The sequence below is a fragment of the Oryzias melastigma genome, linkage group LG5 (assembly GCF_002922805.2).
Source record: "Oryzias melastigma strain HK-1 linkage group LG5, ASM292280v2, whole genome shotgun sequence".
In the NCBI taxonomy this organism is placed as follows: domain Eukaryota; kingdom Metazoa; phylum Chordata; class Actinopteri; order Beloniformes; family Adrianichthyidae; genus Oryzias; species Oryzias melastigma.
The window spans coordinates 22,791,687-22,814,675 of record NC_050516.1 but is presented as its reverse complement, the minus strand read 5'-3'; the positions used below and the strand labels follow the sequence as shown (position 1 = coordinate 22,814,675).

Sequence of the window (22,989 nt, the reverse complement as noted above, 5' to 3'; positions counted from 1 at the left end):
AACTGAAATGTTTGAGGACAGAATTCAGATCTGTCACACACAAACACATGTGGAACCTCAGATTGTCTTTATTTTGATGTAAAATAAACTGTTATTTTTTTTAATAAAAAGAAAAATAATTTGTTTGTCTTCAGTTGTCTGCATTCAGAGATGAAATATCTCGTCACATTTAATGAGGACTCTGTGCGGTTCTGTCAGTCAGTCAAAGTTGAATAATTTTTAGACAATATTAAGAAAAATATTTTATGATTTTTAATAGGTTTATGTTTAAGTACGGTTCTTCATTCAAGATTCCTTAACACATTTATTCTATGACACCTTCTTAAGGCTTTGGGAGTTGTCCTCTTTAACTGTGTCTGTATCACTCTTGGGTTTGGTCATTGTAACCACAGACAGTAAGTCTGTGGATCTTCTCCAACCAGACGGTCAAGTTAGCATTAAATACATTTATTTTTTTAGGTAAAAATTATATATATATATATATATATAAAATTTTGCTTGTTATTTTGTGATTCCTGTTCAAATCTGACGGTAATAACAGAATATTATCCTTTTAACGTTTTCTTTGCAGAATCATTCATCCAGTAGTTTGTATTATTTAATATTTTTTGTAGATAAGCTTTTATGACTGAAACACATCTCTGAAACTGCAGTTTTAAATAAAAGTGTAAGTTTTAAAGTTTTATGGAAAATTTTAAAATCTTCATATGCAATACCAAACCCGCCGCCAGAGGTCGACTTTGAGTCACGTTCAAGTCCAGATTTTCCACAGTTGATAAAAAATAAACAGATTTTCCTAAAAACAGTTAATCGATGAAAAACAAACCGGCATATTTATTAAATTAACTTTTTCCGACTTATTCGAGTTTCAATATAATCCGATCTATACTGTAGTTAAGTATTTTTGTTTGCAGCTTATTTTTTATGCTCAAGAATATCCTGAAGACATTTATTCCAAATGCAAAAATAGACTTTAGGAGGACAGAAATGTTATGCAATTCAGCTGCGCGAAAACATTCAGTTCACTTATGTAATGTTACACCATCATTTATGCAGCCTCGAACATGAAATAGAGCTGAAGGTTGGTTTTTTTCAGCAGCAGTGAGCGTCAGCTGTGGATTATGAATACAGTTTATTATAGAAATGCAGTTTCCGATTAAATCTGGTGGTTTTTGTGTCATTATGTAAACGTATTCATGCAGACAGCCGCAGAATGCTGGAATGTTTTATAACGATTCTTATATACAGTCTATGTTCTGAACTCATCTAAAATGCTTTACGCCGCTTTTGAAGTGTTTTATAAACGATTATTTGATTTGTTTTGACCAAATGCAACGCGGCGTGTTCTGGAAATAATCGTATGACAAAAATAATCGTCGAGTGACGCCTCGGAGCGATCATTAACAAAATGTAGGTCGGTTTATTTATAACGTCTTATTTCTGAGGGGAAAGCTTCACCGGAAGTAGCGCGATGGGGTTTCCGGTTACCGTCTGAGTCCCTCCCCAAAATCCCGGGCCATCTTGTGCTTAGCCGAAACAAAACGGGGACAGAACCGGTCTGGTTTGAGGATGGGGAGCCGCTTTTAGGGCCGAGTTTGGATGCGGTTTTTCGGTTCCGCACCGGGACATTATGAGACGTGGCTCCGCAGCGCGGATAAACTCCCGCCACACCCCGCTCGCCGGCTAACCTTAGCTGCTCCGTTAAGCTAAGCTAGCCGATTAGCTCCGGCTGGTCGCCCAGAAAGAGCGGAGAGGCAGAGCCGACAGACCGCCGTTCGCTCCGACATCCCCGCAGGTCCGCGGCGGGAATGCACCGGCTCTGACGGCGGACGCGCGCGATGAGGAGCGACGCCCGCTGCTAGCTCCGTCTGCCGCCAACGGTTGTTTTTCGTCCCCGAGCGGAGCTTCGATCAGCCGCGGTGAGTGACGTTGCGCCCCGTTTAGCTCGGCGGCTAACGGGACGCTAACTAACCCAGTTAGCTTTAACGGGCTCCGAACTTGGATCCAACAGCAGCTTCCGGTTTTTTGTCCGCCAGAAGTTGATCAGGATGTCAGGAACGGGGAGTTCGTCACAGAAACCCCGTTAGAAGGAAGAATATACGGTTTTTAAATCTACAGTAGCGGAATTTGTCAAATAATCTTCAACAATAAATCAGAATAATTCTGATCTGGGATGTAAATCGGAGAATCACTCGCTAAAATACTATCAGAGGAGATTTAAACCGTTTTAAGAACATGAAGTTTTGATTCTGATAACAATAAATGATTAATGAGGTCACACGTGTTTTAGAGTCTAAAGTGGTTTAAACAACATAAATCTATATCATTTATACGGTGATCCGTCTCTTCGGTGTTTGTCTTCATCTGCTTTTATTCTCCAGCTGCAGGAGGAACAAATCTGTCCTCCAGTTTCAGCTTCTGCTTCTGTTTCATCCCTTTATGAGGCTGAACTTTGACAGATGGAAGTTTCTTATTCTAGTGATGTTGTCACGTCCACATGTTGGTTTATCCTCCATCTGTGACATTCTTTATGACCTTTAAACATTTGGTTTTCTATTTCATATCAGAGAATTATCTTTAAAATAAATAATTTTCATACTTAGTTTCATTCTATTTGCACTAATCCTCATTAGTAAAACTTTCCATCAAGTTTAGGGGTGTTCCAAAATATCGATATTAGTGCTGCCACAAATGGTCATTTCACTAGTCGACTAATCGGGTCATACGCAAACTGGATGTAAGGCACACATCTTAACCATCATTAGCTTTAAACTAAATACAAATAAAGACGTATAGATGATACTTTATTAAACTTTTAATGAATCGTGCAGCTTCTTTCCTTCATTTTACTGGTATTAAAACTAAAATAAATCTAACGAGGTCGGCATCTGAAACAAGGAATTATTTTAACTAAAGATAAAGTTTTGGTCTCATCGACTCAAATATAACAAAGAGCTTTTTTTGTTGCTTAACGCTCACAACTTTACTACAATCTGACTCCATAGAAAACAAAACGACTAATCGACTATCAAATTAGTCATCGACTATTTAATAGTTAGTCGACTAGTCGTGGTAATATATCGCGATATTTAGTCCTGCGATTGATTCTCGATGTGTTCTCACCAAGTATGGACCTTTTATTTTCGTTTGAAGAGGCTGGAAAACGTTTTATTTGTCCTCCTTTGGTCAATTGTCAATTTGTTGCACAAAATTTTACACAAGTTGTTTATTATGATTGTGTTCAAGTTTGACAATAAACGGGGATATATTTTCCTAAAAACAATGTCTTCTTCTCTATATTATGAGTTATTAGAGATGATTTTGACCAATTATTACAAACTCATCTATTGTGAGTCACGTATTGTATCATGAGGTTCACGGTGATTTCCGGCCCTAATCACTCTTCACATTGACAATCTGTCCGTATTCTTGATTCAAGTTTTCTGTTTTGTCTCAGCCGTCAGTCTTCAGTTGTTTTGAGGGTTTGAAAGGCGTTTCTGTCAAAAATAAATGTTTTTCTACTGGAGATTTCCTCAGTAAAGCCAGCGTGGTAAATGTCCTGTATAAAAACGGAGCCTCAGCCCTCTCGTCTCACAGCTCACAGGTGTTCTCTCACCTGAAGTTTTCTTTGTAAGAACACAGAAGTTCAGACTCTATAGACAGTTTTCAGTGTAATCTGAGTATAAAACAGGCAGTGATGACATCACATGTCTGGATCTTCTTTGCACACACCACAATTGACGTCTGAGGATTTCCTTTGTCAAACGCTGCTGTGCGGCGCTCTGCGGCGGCTGGCGTTCCCGGGAATTTCACGGAAAACAGGTTTGGTGTTTTCTCACAGACATCAGAAGTTTGCTGCCAAGAGCAAGTAAAGACAAATGAATGAATGTGAGGGGGACTTTTTTAAAAACAAGTTTGATTTGATTTGAAAGGTTAAAACTTTCATTTTCAGAGTAAATTGTTAAGGTTAAAAATCCATTCTTATTTGGAGTCGTATCCTCATTTACTTTACTATGTTTGCTATCATCAAATCTATTAATTGATTTTTTAACAATTTTAGTGTAATTTATTTTCCTTTTTCGTGTAGTCTTTTTTTTAATAATTCATACTTTTACTATGAGATTTGTGTGATTTCATAGCAGAAGTTGAAATGTGAGAAAACATCAGTCAGATTGTGACTTTGTGGTTCAAAGCTGCATAAATTCAAACTGATGATCATGTGACAGAATCCAGCAGGTTCCTCTTTTCTTCTGCAGAGGAACTAAAGCAAACATGTTTTTCCCTGGAAAATGACAGAAAATAGATCCATAAATCACCCGGAGAGGCTTTACGAGTGAGCGCGGTGACGCGGCGTCTTCCTGTCGGAGGACGTGGCCGCTCGCGTCCCAGTCCTTCATAAACAAACGTTTACATGAATCGGCTGTAAAGTTTCAGCTTCTGGTTTTTTCAGAACAAACTCAGACAATAATCAAAGGGTTTGATGGGAGATTGAATTCCTGGTCTTAGGATTTTAACTTTTCCTATCATTATATCTGACTAACGGATCTGCTGATGTCGCGTGGATTAGACTCTGATTTACTCTCTTTATTCTTAAAGATGAAAACATTTCTAAGTTTCTTACTTTCGAATCATTTTCAGGTTGTGGCTGGAATTACAAACTAAAGTGTGATGACTCGTGATAAATACATTTACCTTCCGATCAACCAGTGAGGGGAGCATGTTTTCATGGAGACTTGGGAGGCTGACTAGCATAGAGAGCCTAACCACTGAGCTCCCACTAAAACTAGTGGTCAAACACAGGTGGGGTCACCACAGAAACTGCAGACTAACCCAATCGGGGACACATTTTGTGCCCACTTTTAAAGCATATGAACCCATCCTGGCCTTGCTGGCTGCAGGGAGGGACAGCAGCATCGTTCTGTCTTCCTTCGCGGCTGCAGGCCTCTGGCTGAACATCAGCAAGTGTTACTGGAAATGGGTTCAGAGAGTTCTGAAGAAGTGTTAGGTCAAATGTAGGGGGTGGGATGGTGGACAGTCTGCCCCCTCGTCTGCACAGCGGGGCTTTAGCAGGAACAAAGGTGGCGGGGCTGCATTAACCGGGGGCCCCGGGGCCGTGTGCATTCACAGGCTGACAGCGGCCCCCACTCGGAGGCTGAGCGGCCCCATTAACCCCTTTATGCTGCCGCGCTCCAGATTACTGATGATTTGATGTGGAGCTCCGCCCATCTCTGGATTTTCATGGATTTATTTAAATCTGTCCTTGATTTGAGCTGTCGGAGTGACGTCCTCACTGGCTTTTAGCAGCTGATCTACAAACACCACATGCCAAACAAACTCAGTGAGGCTGCAGCTGCTTCTGGACTTGAGGGTCGCAGCTTTTCTTTAAAACGAGTCCATGTCCATGAAAACGAGTCTTCATGTTTGAAAACGTGTCAGCAAATCCGTCTGCGTTTGCTGCAGTCACAGGTTGGTAGAAGCATGAAGGTCACTGCTTCAAGCTGCAGACTCAGGATCAGACGGAGTCTCTGTGCTCCTGGTCTCTGTGCTCCTGGTCTCTGTGCTCCTGGTCTCTGTGCTCCTGGTCTCCGTGCTCCTGGTCTCCGTGCTCCTGGTCTCCGTGCTCCTGGTCTGACTGTGACCTCCATCTTTCCCACGTTCTTCAGAAGCTGATGTGGTTCTCAGGCCGCCTGTCACCAGGCTGATGCTGCTGTTCATGTTCTTGTTTATTAAACGCCTCCGTGTCTCTGAGGAACGGTGTTTTGGGCTTCACATGTGGAGATGTCAGTCCATGTTATTTTCTGCCATCACTGCCCTCTTCAAACCGTAGTGAAAACCTGTTTTTGCTTCTAGAAATTAGTTTTTAAATGGCAACAATTAAAATTAAATGTTATTTATGACACTTTGTTTCAGGTTTTGATTATATTGAGATACCTAAAGTTTATAGTCCCTCTCCGGCTATATTGTTTTTCTGTAGTAAGAGCGTTCTCAGTGGCCTTTAGATTATGACGACGCTGTTTTAGCCAGAATCCAAAGACCGAATTCTTCCCTTCTGCCTTCCCCTTCATTTATCCCTCCAAATTAGAGTTATGAAAAAATAGTGTCTCACATTTGGGCCATAGTTTCTGCAGAGCGGCAGAAGTTCATCAGAAATCTGCATCTGAGTTTTGGGCGGGAAACATCATTTTCATTGGAGTGGATCTATAAGCTAATCTTCTTCAAGTGTATCAGTGTGTCATCGTTAACGCTTTCTGCATCATGAGGTCACAGATGTTCTGGTTTGATCTTCCTCCACCGTTTTATCTGTGTGGCGTTTGTGTTCCTGAACCGACTGATTTACTGTTTGGTCATAAAAACATAAACTGAAGGCGTTTGAGTTTTTAGTAACCAGAATAATTCTAAAGCTTTAACAGAGAGTCTGTTTGGGGTTTCATCTGTCAGTCGATTCAATCGCTGACTCTGCATTTCAGGTTTGTGAGCCGTTCTGTGTTTTGGTGCTGATCAGGACCGGTTCTGGTTCCTGAGCGTGGTGCTCAACAGCTTCCTCCTGCTTTCTCTGGAAACGCCTTCGTGTCCGGACTTGTCGGCTGTTTACGACCTCGGCTCAACCGAGCGTGCGGGAAAGTGCATTCATAATGTCAGCGGGACCCGGTTGAACTTGAAAATGTTTTTCAGGTCTTCACTTGAACGTCAGGCTGACGTTGAGATGAGGTTTGTGTGAGGAGGAACAGCCGAACCCGTCAGCTGACGGTGCCGTTTGTGTTCCAGGCGCTGGCCATGCCCTCCAATGCACGGACGGGCAACCAGAAGGACCCAGACGCGGCGGATCTGTTCTGCAAAGATGACCCGGAGAAGCTGTTCGCGGACCTCCGGGAGATCGGCCACGGCAGCTTCGGAGCCGTCTACTTTGTGAGTATGAATGTGACTCTCACTCCTCTGGGCCCGTCAGAACTTTGATCATTGAAGACGGCGTCCTCCTGTGCGGACCGCTGTAGACGTGGGAGGGTAGTTTGGTCAGAAGGTCAGAGGTCAGAGGCTCTTTCTTCTGGAGGTTTCAGACTTTTATTTGGGATGTTCCAGCATCAGGAGCGGTGCCCTGAGTCTGGAGGGTGTAGTCCGCCTGTGGGGGCGTGTGGCGCCCTCCACGAGTCTGTGATGAACGCCAGCAGCTCCTGCGTCAGCAGGAAAGCTGCAGAGCGTTGATCAAAAGAGAGCGGGTTTGATCTCCTGCTGAGATGATCTGCTGATGAATCAGGAGGCAGCAGGTAAATGTCAGCGGAGCAGCAGCTTTTATAGGTCAGCCGTGGTCGGTTAGTCGCTGATGATTCATGCGGCTCTGAAAAGGTCTCATCTCCAGAAACAGAGCTCCGCTCCGGAGCGCGGTTAGAGAACCGAGCGGTTCTGCTGCTGTGTGGGATTCAGACACTAAACGGATGAACTCTGAGCTGCTGGAGACCTTCTCCTCTGAACGCCTCGTCTGCTGCCGGACCGCCGACGATCCTGAACTCTGAGGATCTGAAGGAACATGTGAAGAAAACCAAAGATTGTCTGAATAAATGCAGATTTAAAAACACGCCGACCTGTTTAAATGTTAGTAACACAAGTCTGATCATAGCAGGTGATGCTAAGAGTCCAGGATGGTTCACACCCGCATCTAGAATGAAGATCTAACAAAAAACCTCCAGAGCTCGCGTTTTTTATATCAAAGCAGTAGCTTTTCAAAATAAAAGCATCAGTTTATTCTGAAAGGGACTCTGATCATCAAGTTCCTGCATGCTGTATAGGGCTGTAATGAGTATCCGAGTACTCGGCTACTAGTGTTCTGCTCCCGAAAATTCAAGTACGAATATTCACGAGATCACTGATTCACAACTGTTACAATATAGTAGAGTGTAGTAAAATACTGTTGGGGGCGATGTATTGATCGCTCTGAAATGTAGAATGTTGGATTTTAAGTTTATGAACGTGAGGGTTCCTCTTGGCTGGTTGTTGCTGTGGTAACCGGGTTACAGGCGGCTTTCCGCTGTAAGCTGATCCGGACACAATGGGAACAAAAACCAGGAGTTATGTGTAATCTGGATTAGGAGAACACTTTCTGCTGCTCCGGTGACCCAGACTGCCAATTTACACAAACAAAGTCTCAATCTGGTTTGACTCTGAACGCGTCTGCAGGTCTGATGCTCAGAGATGTTCTGAGGACCATTGGTCCAACAGGAAGCCTAGTGTTATCAGACACAATCTTGAAAACACCTCCAGAGAAGTTTGGTTCTTCTCCATCTGCACTTCCCAGATGTTTTCGTTACGTCACAAAGATCCCGAATAAAAGAAGAAGCTGAAGCAGAGACTCGACCCGTGAGATGTGGGGGCGGATCCTGACAGAACTCCGACTTTCTGATCATTCAGAGTTTCTGGATCAATGACTTCCTTACAAAAATCTGTCCATGTGATCAGCTGATCAGATCTGATCTCCTCTGGATCAATTCCTGATTTCACTGACTGAAGAAAAAACAACAGTTCTGATGAATCTTTCTGATCCAAACCATGAAAGCTGATCGATCTGAAGATGCTGCCGTCATCGACAGAAACGACCGTTCAGTGCAGCGTCAGACTCCGATGAAGACTCCGATGAAGACTCCGATGGAGACTCCGATGAAGACTCTGATGAAGACTCCGATGAAGACTCTGATGAAGACTCCGATGAAGACTCCGATGAAGACTCTGATGAAGACTCCGATGAAGACTGATGGAGACTCTGATGAAGACTCCGATGAAGACTGATGGAGACTCTGATGAAGACTTCGATGAAGACTGATGGAGACTCCGATGAAGACTCCGATGAAGACTCTGATGAAGACTCCGATGAAGACTGATGAAGACTCCGATGGAGACTCTGATGAAGACGTTCACATTTAAAAATCGTTCTTTTCCTTTTGTGACTAAACAAAGATCCAGGACAGCAGCTGGAAGCTCTGCTGACCTCACAGATGCTGGTGGAGCTGAGATGATCCGTGTTCCTCATGTTTGTCTGGAGTCATGGCTGCTTCATCACTGAGATTCTAAACGTGTTACCAGCTGTGCTTTTATTCTGAAAATGTTGGTTTCCTTCAGAACTTCAGAAGTTTTCATCAAAAGTACATTTGATCTAAAACATTTAACTGATTTCTATGATAACTCCGATGAGTTTTCAGGTGTCTTAACTTCATTTAGACAAATTTTTACTTGAGGATCAAACGGTAAAAACAGAGAAAATGGGCGGGGCCTCAGAGTCTGTGTTTGAGTTCAGGTCTTCCTGCAGATGAAAATGTCTCTTGTCCAACAGGCCCGAGATGTCCGCAACAACGAGGTGGTGGCCATCAAGAAGATGTCCTATAGCGGCAAGCAGACCAATGAGGTGAGGCCTTAAGCCCCGCCCCCAGCCCGAGCGTTGCTGCTGAACGACTGAGCGTCTCTGTGCTGCTCCGCAGAAATGGCAGGACATCATCAAAGAGGTGAAGTTCCTCCAGAAGCTTCGTCACCCCAACACCATCGAGTACCGGGGCTGTTACCTGAAGGAGCACACCGCATGGGTACGTATGGGTACGGATCAGCTGATGGGGGGCGGGGCCGCCCATCAGCTGATCCTCACTTCTGAACACCTGAGTTTATGGAGGGATTCTGGGTTTTTTTTTATGAAAACTTCTCCAGAACAAAACAAATGTTTTACAATCAAAGAGTGAAAATGAGCTGATGGTTTCTCTAACAGGCGAGATGTTTGGTTCAGTCGAGAACTAAAGTTTAAATGTCTCTTCTTGGGTTCTTCACACTTCAGGACAGTTGAAACAAACCTCTGAGTTGAGCTGCAGAAGACGACTCTTTCCAGAAAGTTTTAGGTCATGATGTTTGTGTGAAGTGGACGATCAGCTTCCTGTTGAGTGTTGCTGACTCGCGTGGCGTCTCCTCTCTCTCCTGCAGCTGGTCATGGAGTATTGTCTGGGCTCCGCCTCCGACCTCCTTGAAGGTCAGTTCAGCTCGACGCTCTCCATCATTTCTGTCTCCGTCTTCCTCTTCTGACTCCCTCTTTTCTCCTGCAGTCCACAAGAAGCCCCTCCAGGAGGTCGAGATAGCTGCCATTACCCATGGTGCACTGCAGGGATTAGCATATCTGCACTCTCACAACATGATTCACAGGTAACGTCTCCAGATCTTCAGCAGAGCGGAGCCGCCTCCGTTACCAATCTTTACTGAAGGAAAAGTTCAGACAGATGCTGCGTAGCGCCCTCTGCTGGTGAAACATTCCTTCAAACGTTCATGTTTATGATAAAGTTAAACCACATGTCAAAGGCACGGCCCGGGGGCCGGATATGGCCCTCTGGGTAATTCTATCCGGCCCTCCAGATCATTTTACTTTATTGTTATTAATGACCCGATGTTATCTTGAGCTTATTTCTAATTCGTATAATTTTGACCAAAAATATTTTTACAGAGAGTAAAATATTGAAAGTTATTTAAGGTTTAAGTTGATTTATTCTGGAATAATATTCCTGCCTTTTTATTATTCATAATTATGTTAAAAAGTTACAGTTTTAACGTTTTAAAATCAGGATTCTGCAGCTTTTTGGACTATTTTGGAGTTTAGCTAATATTTCAGCTACATGCTAGCTGTTTAAGATAACCTACGTTCTTTTGTTTTTTTAGGCTAATTTGGCATTTAGCTAACATTTTAGCTGGCAATCAGCTTCAGTGTTTTTATCTATCAATTTCAGCATCTTCAGGAGTCAAATTCAGCTTCCAGCATTCACACTAGCACTATCACAGGTAATGCTGTATATCTAGGTCATAGTTGATTTGGGTTTTGGCGTCTTGTGTGATCGAGTTTGACTCCCTGAGTTTTCGTTTGAGAATCATATTAAATATTTCAAAGGAATCAGAAACGTTAACTTCTGTTTGCCGTCATTTCCTTGGGTCTGTCTTCGAGTCCTGACCCTCTGACTTTTGTTTTGTAGGGATGTCAAAGCAGGGAACATCCTGCTGACTGAGCCGGGTCAGGTCAAACTGGGGGACTTTGGCTCCGCCTCCATTGTGGCGCCAGCCAACTCCTTTGTGGGGACGCCGTACTGGTGAGTCTTCATCATCTGAAGCTGCAGTTTGATGCTTTCAGTCTGAAACAGTAAAACGTTCAGTCATCTCCTCCTCTGAGAGCTGCACGTCCTCCACCTGTTCAGGTGGAGGAGGCGGAGCTCCTGAAGATGACCCGTTTGCTGTTGTCGTCAGAAAGGTCTGACGGTTTCCGAGTTCACCTTGTGTCCTCCTCTCCTCAGGATGGCGCCTGAGGTGATCCTGGCCATGGACGAGGGTCAGTACGACGGGAAGGTGGACGTCTGGTCTCTGGGCATCACCTGCATTGAGCTGGGTAAGCCCCGTCCACCTGTAGGCGTGTTTGAGGTGGCGTGCGGCGCTCTGATCACTCTGATGTCTCTGCAGCGGAGAGGAAGCCCCCCCTGTTCAACATGAATGCTATGAGTGCCTTATACCACATCGCTCAGAACGAGAGTCCCATCCTGCAGTCCAACCACTGGTGAGAGCCCCGCCTCCTCCCAGGTGAGGGGAATCGGAGGATCTTCACGCCTTCATGTCTCCGTTGCTGTTTTCCAGGTCGGACTCCTTTCGTAACTTTGTTGACTCCTGCCTTCAGAAGATTCCCCAGGACCGGCCTACCTCCGACGTGCTGTTGAACGTAAGCCCCGCCCCCAATGCAGGCCACGCCCCCAGCCTGTTCTGCATTGCACTCACCCTCTATCTCCCCCACAGCATCGTTTCCTGTGCCGCGAGCGTCCGCTCACCGTGGTCATGGACTTGATTGCACGGACCAAGGACGCCGTCAGGGAGCTGGACAACCTGCAGTACCGCAAGATGAAAAAGATCCTCTTCCAGGAGACGCAGCAGAACGGGCCGGTGTCGGAGGGGGCGGAGGACGAGGAGGTGAGGGTGCAGGGGAAGGCCAGTGTTTGATCAGTGTTTTAGACTCCACCCACTGACCACATCATCAACACGCTACGAGTCAAACCTCAGTTCCTGATTGGTAGATAGTGCTGCCATTATTATTGTCATTTTTGTGTCAAAGACGACGGCAGACGCAGCATTAGAAAGAACGCTTCAAAGTTTTGAGATAAAATTAAAAAAAGAAAGAAAGAAACAACTAATTGACTATTACATTTGTCTAATTTAATAGTCAATTAGTTGACGACTATTTGACTAATCATGCAGCCCAACTGGTCGGTGAAAATTCTTTAAAGTTGAACCCTAAAAAATGGTGGGTCCCAAACTGGGCGTAAATCGCACCGTCGAATCTCTGATGGCGTCTGCACTTTGACTCAAGATTGAAAGTGGACGCCAGTGGCGCCCAAATCTGCTGAATCAGCAGCTGTAAAGTGAAACCTGTTAACTGCAGTAGACGCAGAGCAGAGCAAACAAAAGACCAGATCTCCTGGTCTGGACGTTCTCCTGTGTTTAAAAAACAAAGGTCGGCCCATGTGGGCGTGGCCCTGTGGGAAAGGTCACCTGACAGGAAGCTGCATGAGGACTGTGGGTGTTTCAGGACGTGGATCAGTACCTGCAGCAGATGGGGACGGTCAACAGCATGGAGAGCTCCCAGTCCGTCCCCAGCATGTCCATCTCCGCCAGCTCCCAGAGCAGCTCCGTCAACAGCCTGGCCGACGCCTCCGACGACAGCAGCAGCGAGATGGCCATGATGCAGGAGGGCGAGCACACCGTCACCTCCAACAGCTCCATCATCCACCGACCCTCGGTGAGTCCGGCCTCGGCTCGCCGCCGCCACTACTTTGGGAGCCGGAGGCCTCCTCTGAACTCCGTTCTTCTGCCCTCAGGGTCAGGACAACATCTATGACGACCCCTACCAACCGGAGATGGAGCAGCCGCAGGCGCCCTCTGCTGGACGCCGCAGGGCGTACTACCGCAACCGAGACCACTTTGCCACAATTCGCACCGCCTCGCTGGTACGACCGCCTCCGTCTGAAGTGTGCTGAGCTCGACAGTTTTCTTTCTGAGCTCAGGTGTTACAGACCAGATCCTCCAGGTAAGCTCCACCTCTGACGGGCTCCTCCCGCTGTCCTGCAGGTGACCCGTCAAATCCAGGAGCACGAGCAGGGCTCGGCGCTGCGGGAGCAGATGTCCGGATACAAGCGGATGAGACGGCAGCACCAGAAGCAGCTGATGGGCCTGGAGAACAAGCTGAAGGCGGAGATGGACGAGCATCAGCTGAAGCTGGACAAGGAGCTGGAGAACCAGAGGAACAGTTTCTCCACGGAGGCGGACAAGCTGGTCAAGAAGCACCAGGCCATCCTGGAGAAGGAGGTGTGTCCTCCTGCAGGTGAGCAGGAAGCTGTGGAGCTGTCAGACGCTGAGCCTCTTCTGTCCTGCAGACCAAAGCTGCTCTGGCAGAAGAGAAGAAGTTCCAGCAGCACATCCTGGGGCAGCAGAAGAAGGAGCTGACTGGCCTACTGGACTCTCAGAAACGGCAGTATCGTCAGCGTAAGGAGCAGCTGAAGGAGGTACGGAGCTGAGCACGGAGGAGCTGAGCCCGCTGATGCTGCTCCTCAAAGCTCATGTTCTCCTGCTGCTCTGACAGGAGCTGAACGAGAACCAGCTGACACCCAAGCGGGAGAAGCAGGAGTGGCTGGTCCGGCAGAAGGAGTGTCTGCAGCAGATGCAGGCGGAGGAGGAGGCCAGCCTGCTGAGGAGGCAGCGCCAGTACTACGAGCTGCAGTGTCGGCAGTACCGGAGGAAGATGCTGCTGGCCCACCACAACCTGGAGCAGGACCTGCTGCGGGAGGTACCGTAAACCGACAGACCTGCATCCACCAGAGACCTGCACGGATCCTCAGACGGCCTGTTTCTCTTTTCCAGGAGCTGAATAAGAAGCAGACCCAGAAGGACCTGGAGTGCGCCATGCTGCTGCGGCACCACGAGTCCACTCAGGAGCTGGAGTTCAGGCAGCTGAGCCTGGTCCAGCGGACTCGGGCCGAGCTGATCCGAACCCAGCACCAGACTGAGCTCACCAACCAGAAGGAGTACAACGAGCGGCGCAAGCAGGAGCTGCAGCAGAAACACGCCACCGAGGCCCGGCAGCAGCCAAAGAGCCTGAAGGTATGCAGGAGGAGGTCCGGGTTCTACTCAGCTCGGTCCAAACATCCACCTCATTTCTTCATCCTGCTTTCAGTCCAAAGAGCTGCAGATCAAGCGCCAGTTCCAGGAGACCGGCAAGATCCAGACCCGGCAGTACAAGGCTCTGAAGAACCACCTGCTGGAGAGCACGCCCAAGTCCGAGCACAAAACCATCCTGAAACGGCTGAAGGAGGAGCAGACGCGCAAGCTGGCCATCCTGTCCGAGCAGTACAACCATTCCATCAACGACATGCTGTCCACGCAGGCCGTGACCAAGGCGAGCTTCCACCGGCCGACACCGGAACCTTCAGTCCAAACCTTGACCTGTATGAGTTCTGATTTGGTTCTGTTGGTTCTGCAGCTGCGGCTGAACGAGACGCAGGAGGCCGAGGAGCAGGTCCTGAACATGCAGCTGCAGCAGGAGCTGGAGCTGCTTAACGCCTACCAGAGCAAGATCAAGATGCACACGGACACGCAGCACGAGCGCGAGATCAAGGACCTGGAGCAGCGGGTGTCCATCCGCCGGGCGCTGCTGGAGCAGAGGGTGAGCGGGCGCGGGGGGCGCCACACAACGGCTCTGGTCCCTGCGCTGACCTCTGCCTGTGTTTCAGATCGAGGAGGAGATGCTGTCGCTGCAGAACGAGCGCTCCGAGCGGATCCGGACCCTCCTGGAGCGCCAGGCTCACGAGATCGAGGCCTTCGACTCGGAGAGCATGCGGCTGGGCTTCAGCAACATGGCGCTGACCGGCATTCCCGCTGAGGCCTACAACCAGGGCTACCCCACCCCCAGTCCGGCCTCGGGCTCCGGCGGCTGGCCGTCCCGGCCCGTCCCGCGCTCCGGCAGCCACTGGACCCACAGCGTGCAGAACTCGGTGGCCACGCCCTCCTGGCGCAGTAAGAACGACGGCGGGGGCAGCTTCAACCGCGCAGAGTCTGTGGCGTACGCTCAAGGGTTCAGCAGGGACGACGACGTGAACCGCAGAGGCCACGCCTCCTCCCACCACCACCAGCAGCACTACCTCCCCCAGCACTACCAGCACCACCAGAGCACCCCCCAGCTGTACCGCGACGACCGCGACTCCAGGGAGCGCGGGCGGGACTGGGGCGGCGCCGCCCACTATTCCCATCACCCCCAGGGCCACCACCTGTCCTCCCATGGCTCCTCCCAGTCGCTGGCGCTGCTGCCGCCCCCTCCCCCGCCACCCCCCATCTCCCTCTCGTCTTCCTCTCCTCCGTCCTCCGCGTCTTCGTCCTCGTCGTCTCAGGGAGGCTACGGCGGCCTGAGCGTGCGGGGCCCCGGCATGATGGCGCTCAGGAACAGCCCGCAGCCTCTCCGGAGGACCGCCTCCGGGGGGCCTGGGGGCGGGGCAGGAAGTGACGGCGGCCTCAGCCGCAGCACGTCCGTCACCTCCCACATCTCCAACAGCTCCCACCTGTCCTACTCGTGAATCAATCGGCGAGGAGGCGGGGCCAGGGCGCTTGGAGGCGGGTCTTTAACAGTTCCATTCTTTTTAAACACATCATTTTACGGTTTGGGTTTTAGCTGAGTTGTAGAAAGGGGTGGAGTCACCTTCGCCGTGTCACAAAGCGAACGCGTGGAGCTGCCGCGTCTCTTCCATAAAACCTCGGGGGGCGTCCTCCCGTTGGGTTTGTGACACGTAGAGTTGCACAGGCGGCGGCGGCGCGTTAGCATTTCTGAGGTTGTTTTTCTTTGCGTTGAGCGACAGTCACGGAGCTTCCACTCGTTCAGGGCGCTTTCAGAACCACCGTAACTGTAAATACTCCAAAAGCCGGTTCTGGAAACTCCAGTCCTCCTATTTGTAGTGATAAGTCTGTGAGAGTAGAACACTGCCCTCTGCTGGCCGGGAGTCAGACTGCAGCCGTAAGCTCAGAGGCTCACCGGCAGGAATCCTCCTTCACCGGCGGATGTTCAGCTCCTTCATCAGAGGATTTTCATTCAGCTTTTCTCCGTTAAAGAGGCTTCACTGAGGAGGAGCATCACGCCATCAAACTGGCTAAACGAGACGAGGAGGAAGTTCTGGTTTCATCCTGGAAGCACCCTTCCAGTCCTGAACGTCCAACCAGGAGGAAATCCGGCCGAGCGCCATGGATTCACAGCAGCAGGGTTGAGTGGGCGGAGCTGGTGTACAGGCGGCGTTTGTATGAATAAACCTGCACTCTACCTATTTATATAATGCATATAAATGTAAGTTACCTGCACGCGGAGCAGGTACGCTGAAGATTGTTCACTGTCCAACACTTTGACTGGCATTGTACTTAGCAGTGTACATAGAAGCACTAACTCGGACTGTGTTAGAGTAATAATGATTCTTTTGTCCCGTGAGTTCAACCATTTGTACGAGACGAATAGACGCCATCGTCATTATTTCTACTGCTGCAGTTGGAATATTTATGTTGTATTTTTACGTTTTTAACATGTCGATGCCAATTGTGACCACTAGGTGGGGAAGAATCGCAACGTTACTGTGATCGTTTGAAAAACATGTTTCTGAGGAGGACTACGTTTCCCAGCATTCCCGGCGCGGTTTGGGGGCGGTGTCCTCCTTCCTGGGCAGGGCTGCGTTACGACTTTGATTCTTTGTTTGGAGCCAGTATTAAAGGGCGGAGCTTTGGAGGCGGGGCTGAGCGTCGGACGCTTTCTCCCGTTTGGTTCAGGACGTTTGTGCCATGTTTTGTTTTTCTGTTACTTTCAAACCGTCGTTCTCTGGAGTCTGTCGAGTTACAGCCGTAAAAATGCAGGAAATGATCACATGAACAAACTGTGTTTGAAGGTTTTACTGGATCGGTTTAAGGAAATATCGATTAACCCCAGAAAAAACAGAACCGTTCATGTTTTAAAAACATGAACTGAAGAAAAGTCAAACTTTTTTTTAGTTTTTCAGTGAAAGACGAGCGTATGATTTTAACCATTTTGTGATTCTGAAGACGAAACTTCTAGAAATCTAGTAAAAATATTTTATGAAGCAAAAAATTATCCAAGAACAAAATATGTTTTTGACCTGGAACTAAAATAAGAAACAAAAATACATTTTTAAAGGACTGTATTGGTGTGTTTGAATATGTTAGATTTAATCTGCAGATAAACTTCAACAGTTTATTTCATTTTCATATTTTTAAAAGGAAGTTTACATAAGGAATTAAGTGCAATTTATCACAAACATTTAAATTGTAAAGGAGAATTTGCTTTAGACTGAAGTCACTTTAAAAGCTTCAAACCGTCATTTCAAAGCAAAGCTTGACAGTCGAGTCGTTTTTCCACAAATAGATTTGAAATCATAAAGTACAGAAAGCTGTTTTAGATTTGATCCGTTGTTAAAGCGAGATCAGAAAAAGGTTAAATCTTTTTTCTGGAACATTTTGAAGCCATAATTTCCTAATTGAAATGCAGTTTATTCATCTGATTATTGTTGCATCATTTCCCGACTCAACGTTCCTGCAGTCTGAGTGGAAACCGCCCACACATCTGCAGCTGCTGCAGTCCGTCTGCGCATTCACAGAAGTTTATCTGCAGCTGTCTGCGCATCCACAGTAGTCAGCAGATCTGCAGCAGTTTGTCTGTCTGTCTGCAGCTGTCTGCGTCTTCAGCTGTCTGCAGCCGTCTGCAGCTGTCTGCAGCCGTCTGCAGCTGTCTGCGTCTGCAGCTGTCTGTCTACCTCATTTGCACTGATGGTGAACGAATGTTTGGTCAACTTTAGAAATGAAGCTGTTTAGTGGTTTCTTTCTTTCTTTTCAAATCGTGTGCAAATGTGGGGGGGGCACCGGGGGGGCGAACGTTTGGGACTCGGAGAGGCTTCAGGATCAGACTTGGATCACGTTCTTTTCTAATGTTTGCTTGGAACCTGCTGGCCTTTGAAGGAAAGCGTTTCCTCTTTGTGAGATTTCATTTTGCCAACGTTGTGGTTCCTGCTGGTGGAAGCTGCACCAGGAGACGGACGGCGGCGGCGGCCGGTCCTCCTGAAGGGATTCAGCACTTTCTGCTCAAAGGTTTTCACCTTCAAAATTCCTGACATGATTCCCAGAGTTTGTTCCTACTAAAATTATCATTTTCTTTTATAGCTTCCAAGATATTTTGACGTTTTTACTGAGTCCAACATTTCATTACTTTCATGTTAACTAGTTCCCTTCTTGTATGTTAAACTCTAACTACATATTTTAAATGTTCGAGTGACCCAAACGGTTCATTTTGTCTCAGAAAGGGAAATGTTGGGAACTTACTAACTAATTCAAGCAATTACAGGAAATCGTTTTGTTTTCTAATCTTCATTTCAGGTTCACTCACACAGACGAGGGTTATTATCAAATAATTTTTATTTAAATAGACTCGACTCTGGTTTCTGTGTCCTGGTGCAGCTTCTTAAGTTTTATTTCTGAGCGGTTTCATGTCTGCGGCCAGCAGGATAAAGAGGCTGCTGTGAGGATGAGGAGGTGATGAGGATGGATGCTCGTCTGTTGCACAGAGTTGCAGACATCTAGGTTCAGGTGGAAGCTGTTGAAAGTTGAAATGTACAGAAAGATAAAATACTTTTGAAGAAATAAACGAAGAAAAACACGTTTGTGTTCAGTTCTCATTCTTAGAAAGACTCTTATCGTTTCCACACTTTGTTTTTACACATTATCCGTCTTGGATAAATAACAGTTTTATCTTCATGCATTAGTTTCTTGTTTTGTATTTTAGGAAAGATTTAGCAAAACAAAGATAAGCAGATCGACTTCTGAAGACTCTGCTTTTATTTTGAAAAGAGCCACCGGTGTCGCAGGTTGCTGTTTCCGGTTCGCTCTCCATCACGAACTTCACCTCCGAACGTTCGTCTTCGGTGTCGCTCAGGAGCGGAACCGCACCGCCTCCCGTCCGGACCTTTGGACCGCAGCTTTAAGGATGTCGCAGGAAAATATTTTCCTTTTCGTTCCGAATTTAATCGGTGAGTTTTCTCCGTTTCCGCTCAAACCGCGTTAGCTTAGCGTTAGCCGCAGGGAGGAATTAGATTTATTTGTAATCTAGTTAAAGAAGAAACTCTGGTTTCTGTGGAATTTAGCCCGAATCACCTTCACCAATGAGTTCTAAAGGATAAAAGCGGGTTAAAGGAAAATATCGGTTCATGTTTTATTACATAAATATTTACTTTCATCTTCGTTTGTTTCCTCGTAAAAAAAAAAACTCCGATGATGAAATCTGCTGATGAAGAATTCAGTTCAAATATAACCAAGTCATAAATTTATAGTTATTTAATTAAAGCCCAGAGAGACAATAGCTATTTTATTATTGCAATATAAAAAACGGTTTTCTTTTTTTTCAACCTGCTTAATAATAAATATAAAAATACAGATTTTTGTCTGATTGCTGCTGTCAAACAGCTGATTGCTACATGTATTAAAAAATGACAACATTTAATGGATTCTGTTCATTTAGCTGCAGGATTTGGCCGTTCGGCCCTTTTCCCTTCAGGCTTCCGTACCTGAGAGATTCCAGCACCTTTAACCTGAAAAGACCCCCAAATTTGTTTTTATTTATAGACTTTTTTTTTCTTTTTATTGACAAAATACTTCAATAATACAACATAAATATCTCAAAATGCAGTTATATTTGAATATTAACTTAGAACAAAGCAGACAACATAACAAGATTACAAATTATAAACACATATAGAAATACCTGCGATAATGGGAATGCTGTGAGCCGAATGTAGCTGCTAAAGGTCCTACAGCTGACAGATAAAATATTAGCTAAACGCAAAAAAAATCTTAATTTTGCCAAAACACAAAGCATAATGCTAAAATATAAGCTAAACTCCAAATTTGCTTAAAGAACTTGAAAACTTTATATTTTTGCCAAAACAGCTAACATAATGCTAAAATATTAGCATAACTCCTAATTAGTCACAAAAAAATAGAAAAAAGTCTAAATTAGCCAAAAACAGCCTGTAAAATAAAAGATAAATGTCAAATTATTCTGAAATGTTTAGTGTAGTTGAACATTTTAAAGTTTTAATAGAGAACACAAAGTTTTTGAATGATTGCAGTAATTCTTGACTCATTCTTGCGTATTTTGCTCAGTATACCAGCAGTAATGTCCTGAAGGTTTTGATACCAGGATGAACTCTCTGAAAGTGACTTTTTACGCGCTGACAAACGCTGGACGGATCAGGAGAATCACTGCAGTGAGAATGTGACTAAATAAGAGGAAACATAACAGTAATCAATTTAAAATAGATATTTTACTTCGTTCACAGTGAATCCTCCTGTATGAAAGTATCAAACAGCTGTGAAATACTCGATTACTCTCATCCCTCGTGCGTCTGCAGGTTACGCCCGCGTGGTTCTGGCGCTGCTCTCCTTCTACCTGATGCCCACCTGTCCGTGGCCCGCCGTCTTCTTCTACCTGCTCAGCGGCCTCCTGGACGCCTTCGACGGTCACGCCGCGCGGGCGCTGAACCAGTGTAGGCGTGCGCAGAGCTGGGCGGGGCCTCCGGGGGGCGGAGCCATCTGCTGACGTGGTTTCTGCGTCTCTTCCAGCCACCAAGTTTGGCGCCATGCTGGACATGCTGACGGACCGCTGCGCCACCATGTGTCTGCTGGTCAACCTGTCGCTGCTCTACCCCGCCTACACCTTCCTGTTCCAGCTCAGCATGTGTCTGGACGTCGCCAGCCACTGGCTGCACCTGCACAGGTGAGGGGCGGGGCCTCCCACGTCCTCCCTGCTGTCATGTGACCTCACTGACGCACTGCTCTGGTCTTCAGCTCCACCATCAAAGGCTCCGCGAGTCATAAGAGCATCGACCTGTCGGGGAACCCCGTCCTGCGGATCTACTACACCTCCAAGGTCAGAACCCGATCAGAACCTCTGAGCGTGAAGCCGGCGTGGAGATAACACTCTGTCTCCCGCAGCCGGTTCTGTTCGTGATGTGCGCCGGGAACGAGCTCTTCTTCTGCCTGCTCTACCTGCTGCACCACATCCAGGAGCCGGCAGGTGAGTCGGCGCCGCCAGATCTGAGCTTTAGGTCACAGAGGAGGAGACGGCCGACAGGTGAGGCGGCCGACGCTTCAAACCCTGAACCGGATCAGAACCTGCATCCAAGCCTGAAGTTCAGCTCCTCCTCCGCTCCAGTCGTCCAGAGGAGCAAACTGGAGATGATGTGACTTTATTTAAGTCGATGACATCACTGCTTCCATCTGAGCGCGCTCAGACGGAGAGCAGGAATAGAGCGGCCCGAAGCGGTTTGGAAAGAAGGTCGGGTCCAAAAAAGGAAAAGTCATTTCTGGAAGAAGCTAGACCCAGGAGGCGCTGACATGGTGTCCAGAACCCGCTCAGGCGGGCGTCACCATGGCAACAGAGACTGTTGCTCCTCTAATCACAGCTGTTTTCTCACAGGGGGCGGGGCTAAAGCTCATGTCAGCTGTTCTGGTGTTGCAGGCTGGCTGCTGTGGCTGCAGGGACTCTGTGGCCTCATCTGTCTGCTCAAGTCCGCCATCAGCGTCCTGCACCTGGTCACCGCCTCCCAGAACATGGCCGCCCTGGACGCGGCTGAGCGCGAGAAGGCGGCGAAGCAGCAGTGAGGCGCCAGGAGGACGCGGCGGCGTGCTGGTTCTAGAGTTCTGAGGGTTCCTGACCAAATGTTTCCCACAAAATGACCTGAAGAACGCCGGCTCATGCAGGTTCAGGTTTCCTTCACCGTTCACGACCCGCTTCGCTCATCGGCTGGACCGGCAGAACCGCAGACATAAACCCCACCCGTCACAGCCAGGGGAGGGCCGCCGCCCCCTCCTTCAGCCGTCCCCCACATTCCTGGCAGAACCAGCAGGTCCAGAACATCTGCTTCTGACAGAGGACCACTAGAGCTGCTGCTCGACCACTAGGAGGAAAACGGTTTCCTACGGCGGCTGGGGAGGCTCAAACTACTGCAAACACGTAGGAACCCGTCAGCAGAGCGCTGGAGCTGGCTTCAGATTCACAGCATTAAGGGGGAAGTGAAGGAAAACATCAATGTTCTCTGTGGAGTTCCACCATCACAGATTAAGAACATTCTGGGTTTCAGCTGCAGCTCTGGATCGATTCCCCAAAATCACGCTGTGAATCTGAAGCAAACTTCATTAGAGGTTCTCGCTGCGCGGCGATGTCGGCGTGTGACCAGAACGTTCCTTCTTTCTCCTCAGCAGCAGATTGAGCTTCCTCAGCCTGGTCTCCATGGAAACGGGCGGGCCGTCTTTCAGGTCCTCAGCAGAACCAGGCAGATCCTCCTGAGGAGCGGAACCTCCTCCTCCTCAGGAGCAGAACCTCCTCTTCCTAAGGAGTGGAACCTCCTCCTCCACAGGAGTGGAACCTCCTACTGAAGAGTGGAACCTCTTACTGAGGAGTGGAGCCTCCTACTGAGGAGTGGAGCCTCCTCCTGAGGAGTGGAGCCTCCTCCTCCTCAGGAGTGGAACCTCCTCCTGACGTCATAGGAAGTCCGTTTCCTCTTTAGAAGTCTTCATGAAAGATTCCTGATTTTATGTCCAGAATTCCAGCGGATTCTCTAAACTTTCTTTTGTCGTCTTTAAATGTAATTTATTTCACGTCTTTGCAGAATTCGTTTTCTTCTTGGGAGGCTGACGGTTCACCTGTCTTAGAGGGGGGGGTCACGATTCCTTCATCCGCACAGAGGAAGACCTCCACGTATTCTCGGTGTGATGAAGCCGGTTTGAATGTAACTTTATTGTCCATCATAGTTGAAGAAATGCTGTACCTGAAGTTTTGGAGTCTTTTGTGGGTTTAAAGTTCCTGTGAAGCAGCTTCAAATAAAGGATGAACTTCAGTCTTTCAGTGGATGTTTAATAAAA

The 22,989-nt window shown here is 47.4% G+C and overlaps 2 protein-coding genes across 2 annotated transcripts; both read left to right on the top strand.

Annotated features, from left to right (window-relative positions):
- The first annotated feature begins 1,448 nt into the window (after positions 1-1,448).
- Positions 1,449-18,727, top strand: taok2a (TAO kinase 2a). The gene is made up of 20 exons (XM_024262905.2): positions 1,449-1,919; positions 6,766-6,906; positions 9,317-9,388; positions 9,462-9,563; positions 9,949-9,994; positions 10,068-10,164; positions 10,980-11,093; positions 11,295-11,386; positions 11,458-11,551; positions 11,629-11,710; positions 11,785-11,955; positions 12,572-12,781; positions 12,861-12,989; positions 13,111-13,347; positions 13,416-13,544; positions 13,622-13,825; positions 13,900-14,139; positions 14,213-14,434; positions 14,519-14,701; positions 14,769-18,727. The coding sequence occupies exons 2-20, from the start codon at positions 6,775-6,777 to the stop codon at positions 15,603-15,605; spliced, it is 3,393 nt and encodes a 1,130-aa protein (XP_024118673.1). The 5' UTR covers positions 1,449-1,919; positions 6,766-6,774; the 3' UTR covers positions 15,606-18,727.
- A 188-nt stretch (positions 18,728-18,915) lies between these two features.
- On the top strand, positions 18,916-22,964 carry cdipt (CDP-diacylglycerol--inositol 3-phosphatidyltransferase (phosphatidylinositol synthase)). The gene is made up of 6 exons (XM_024262903.1): positions 18,916-19,097; positions 20,478-20,612; positions 20,689-20,842; positions 20,914-20,995; positions 21,061-21,142; positions 21,587-22,964. Exons 1-6 carry the CDS (start codon positions 19,055-19,057, stop codon positions 21,727-21,729), a joined length of 639 nt encoding a protein of 212 aa, XP_024118671.1. The 5' UTR covers positions 18,916-19,054; the 3' UTR covers positions 21,730-22,964.
- The last annotated feature ends 25 nt before the right edge of the window (positions 22,965-22,989 follow it).

Excerpts from the sequence above, each read along its gene's own strand:
- taok2a (XM_024262905.2), top strand. The coding sequence starts at position 6,775 with ATGCCCTCCAATGCACGGACGGGCAACCAGAAGGACCCAGACGCGGCG. Across the intron at positions 9,389-9,461 it reads GCGGCAAGCAGACCAATGAG|AAATGGCAGGACATCATCAA; the intron begins GTGAGGCCTTAA and ends GCTGCTCCGCAG. Across the intron at positions 9,995-10,067 it reads CGCCTCCGACCTCCTTGAAG|TCCACAAGAAGCCCCTCCAG; the intron begins GTCAGTTCAGCT and ends TTTCTCCTGCAG.
- cdipt (XM_024262903.1), top strand. The coding sequence starts at position 19,055 with ATGTCGCAGGAAAATATTTTCCTTTTCGTTCCGAATTTAATCG. Across the intron at positions 19,098-20,477 it reads TTTCGTTCCGAATTTAATCG|GTTACGCCCGCGTGGTTCTG; the intron begins GTGAGTTTTCTC and ends GTGCGTCTGCAG. Across the intron at positions 21,143-21,586 it reads CCACATCCAGGAGCCGGCAG|GCTGGCTGCTGTGGCTGCAG; the intron begins GTGAGTCGGCGC and ends CTGGTGTTGCAG.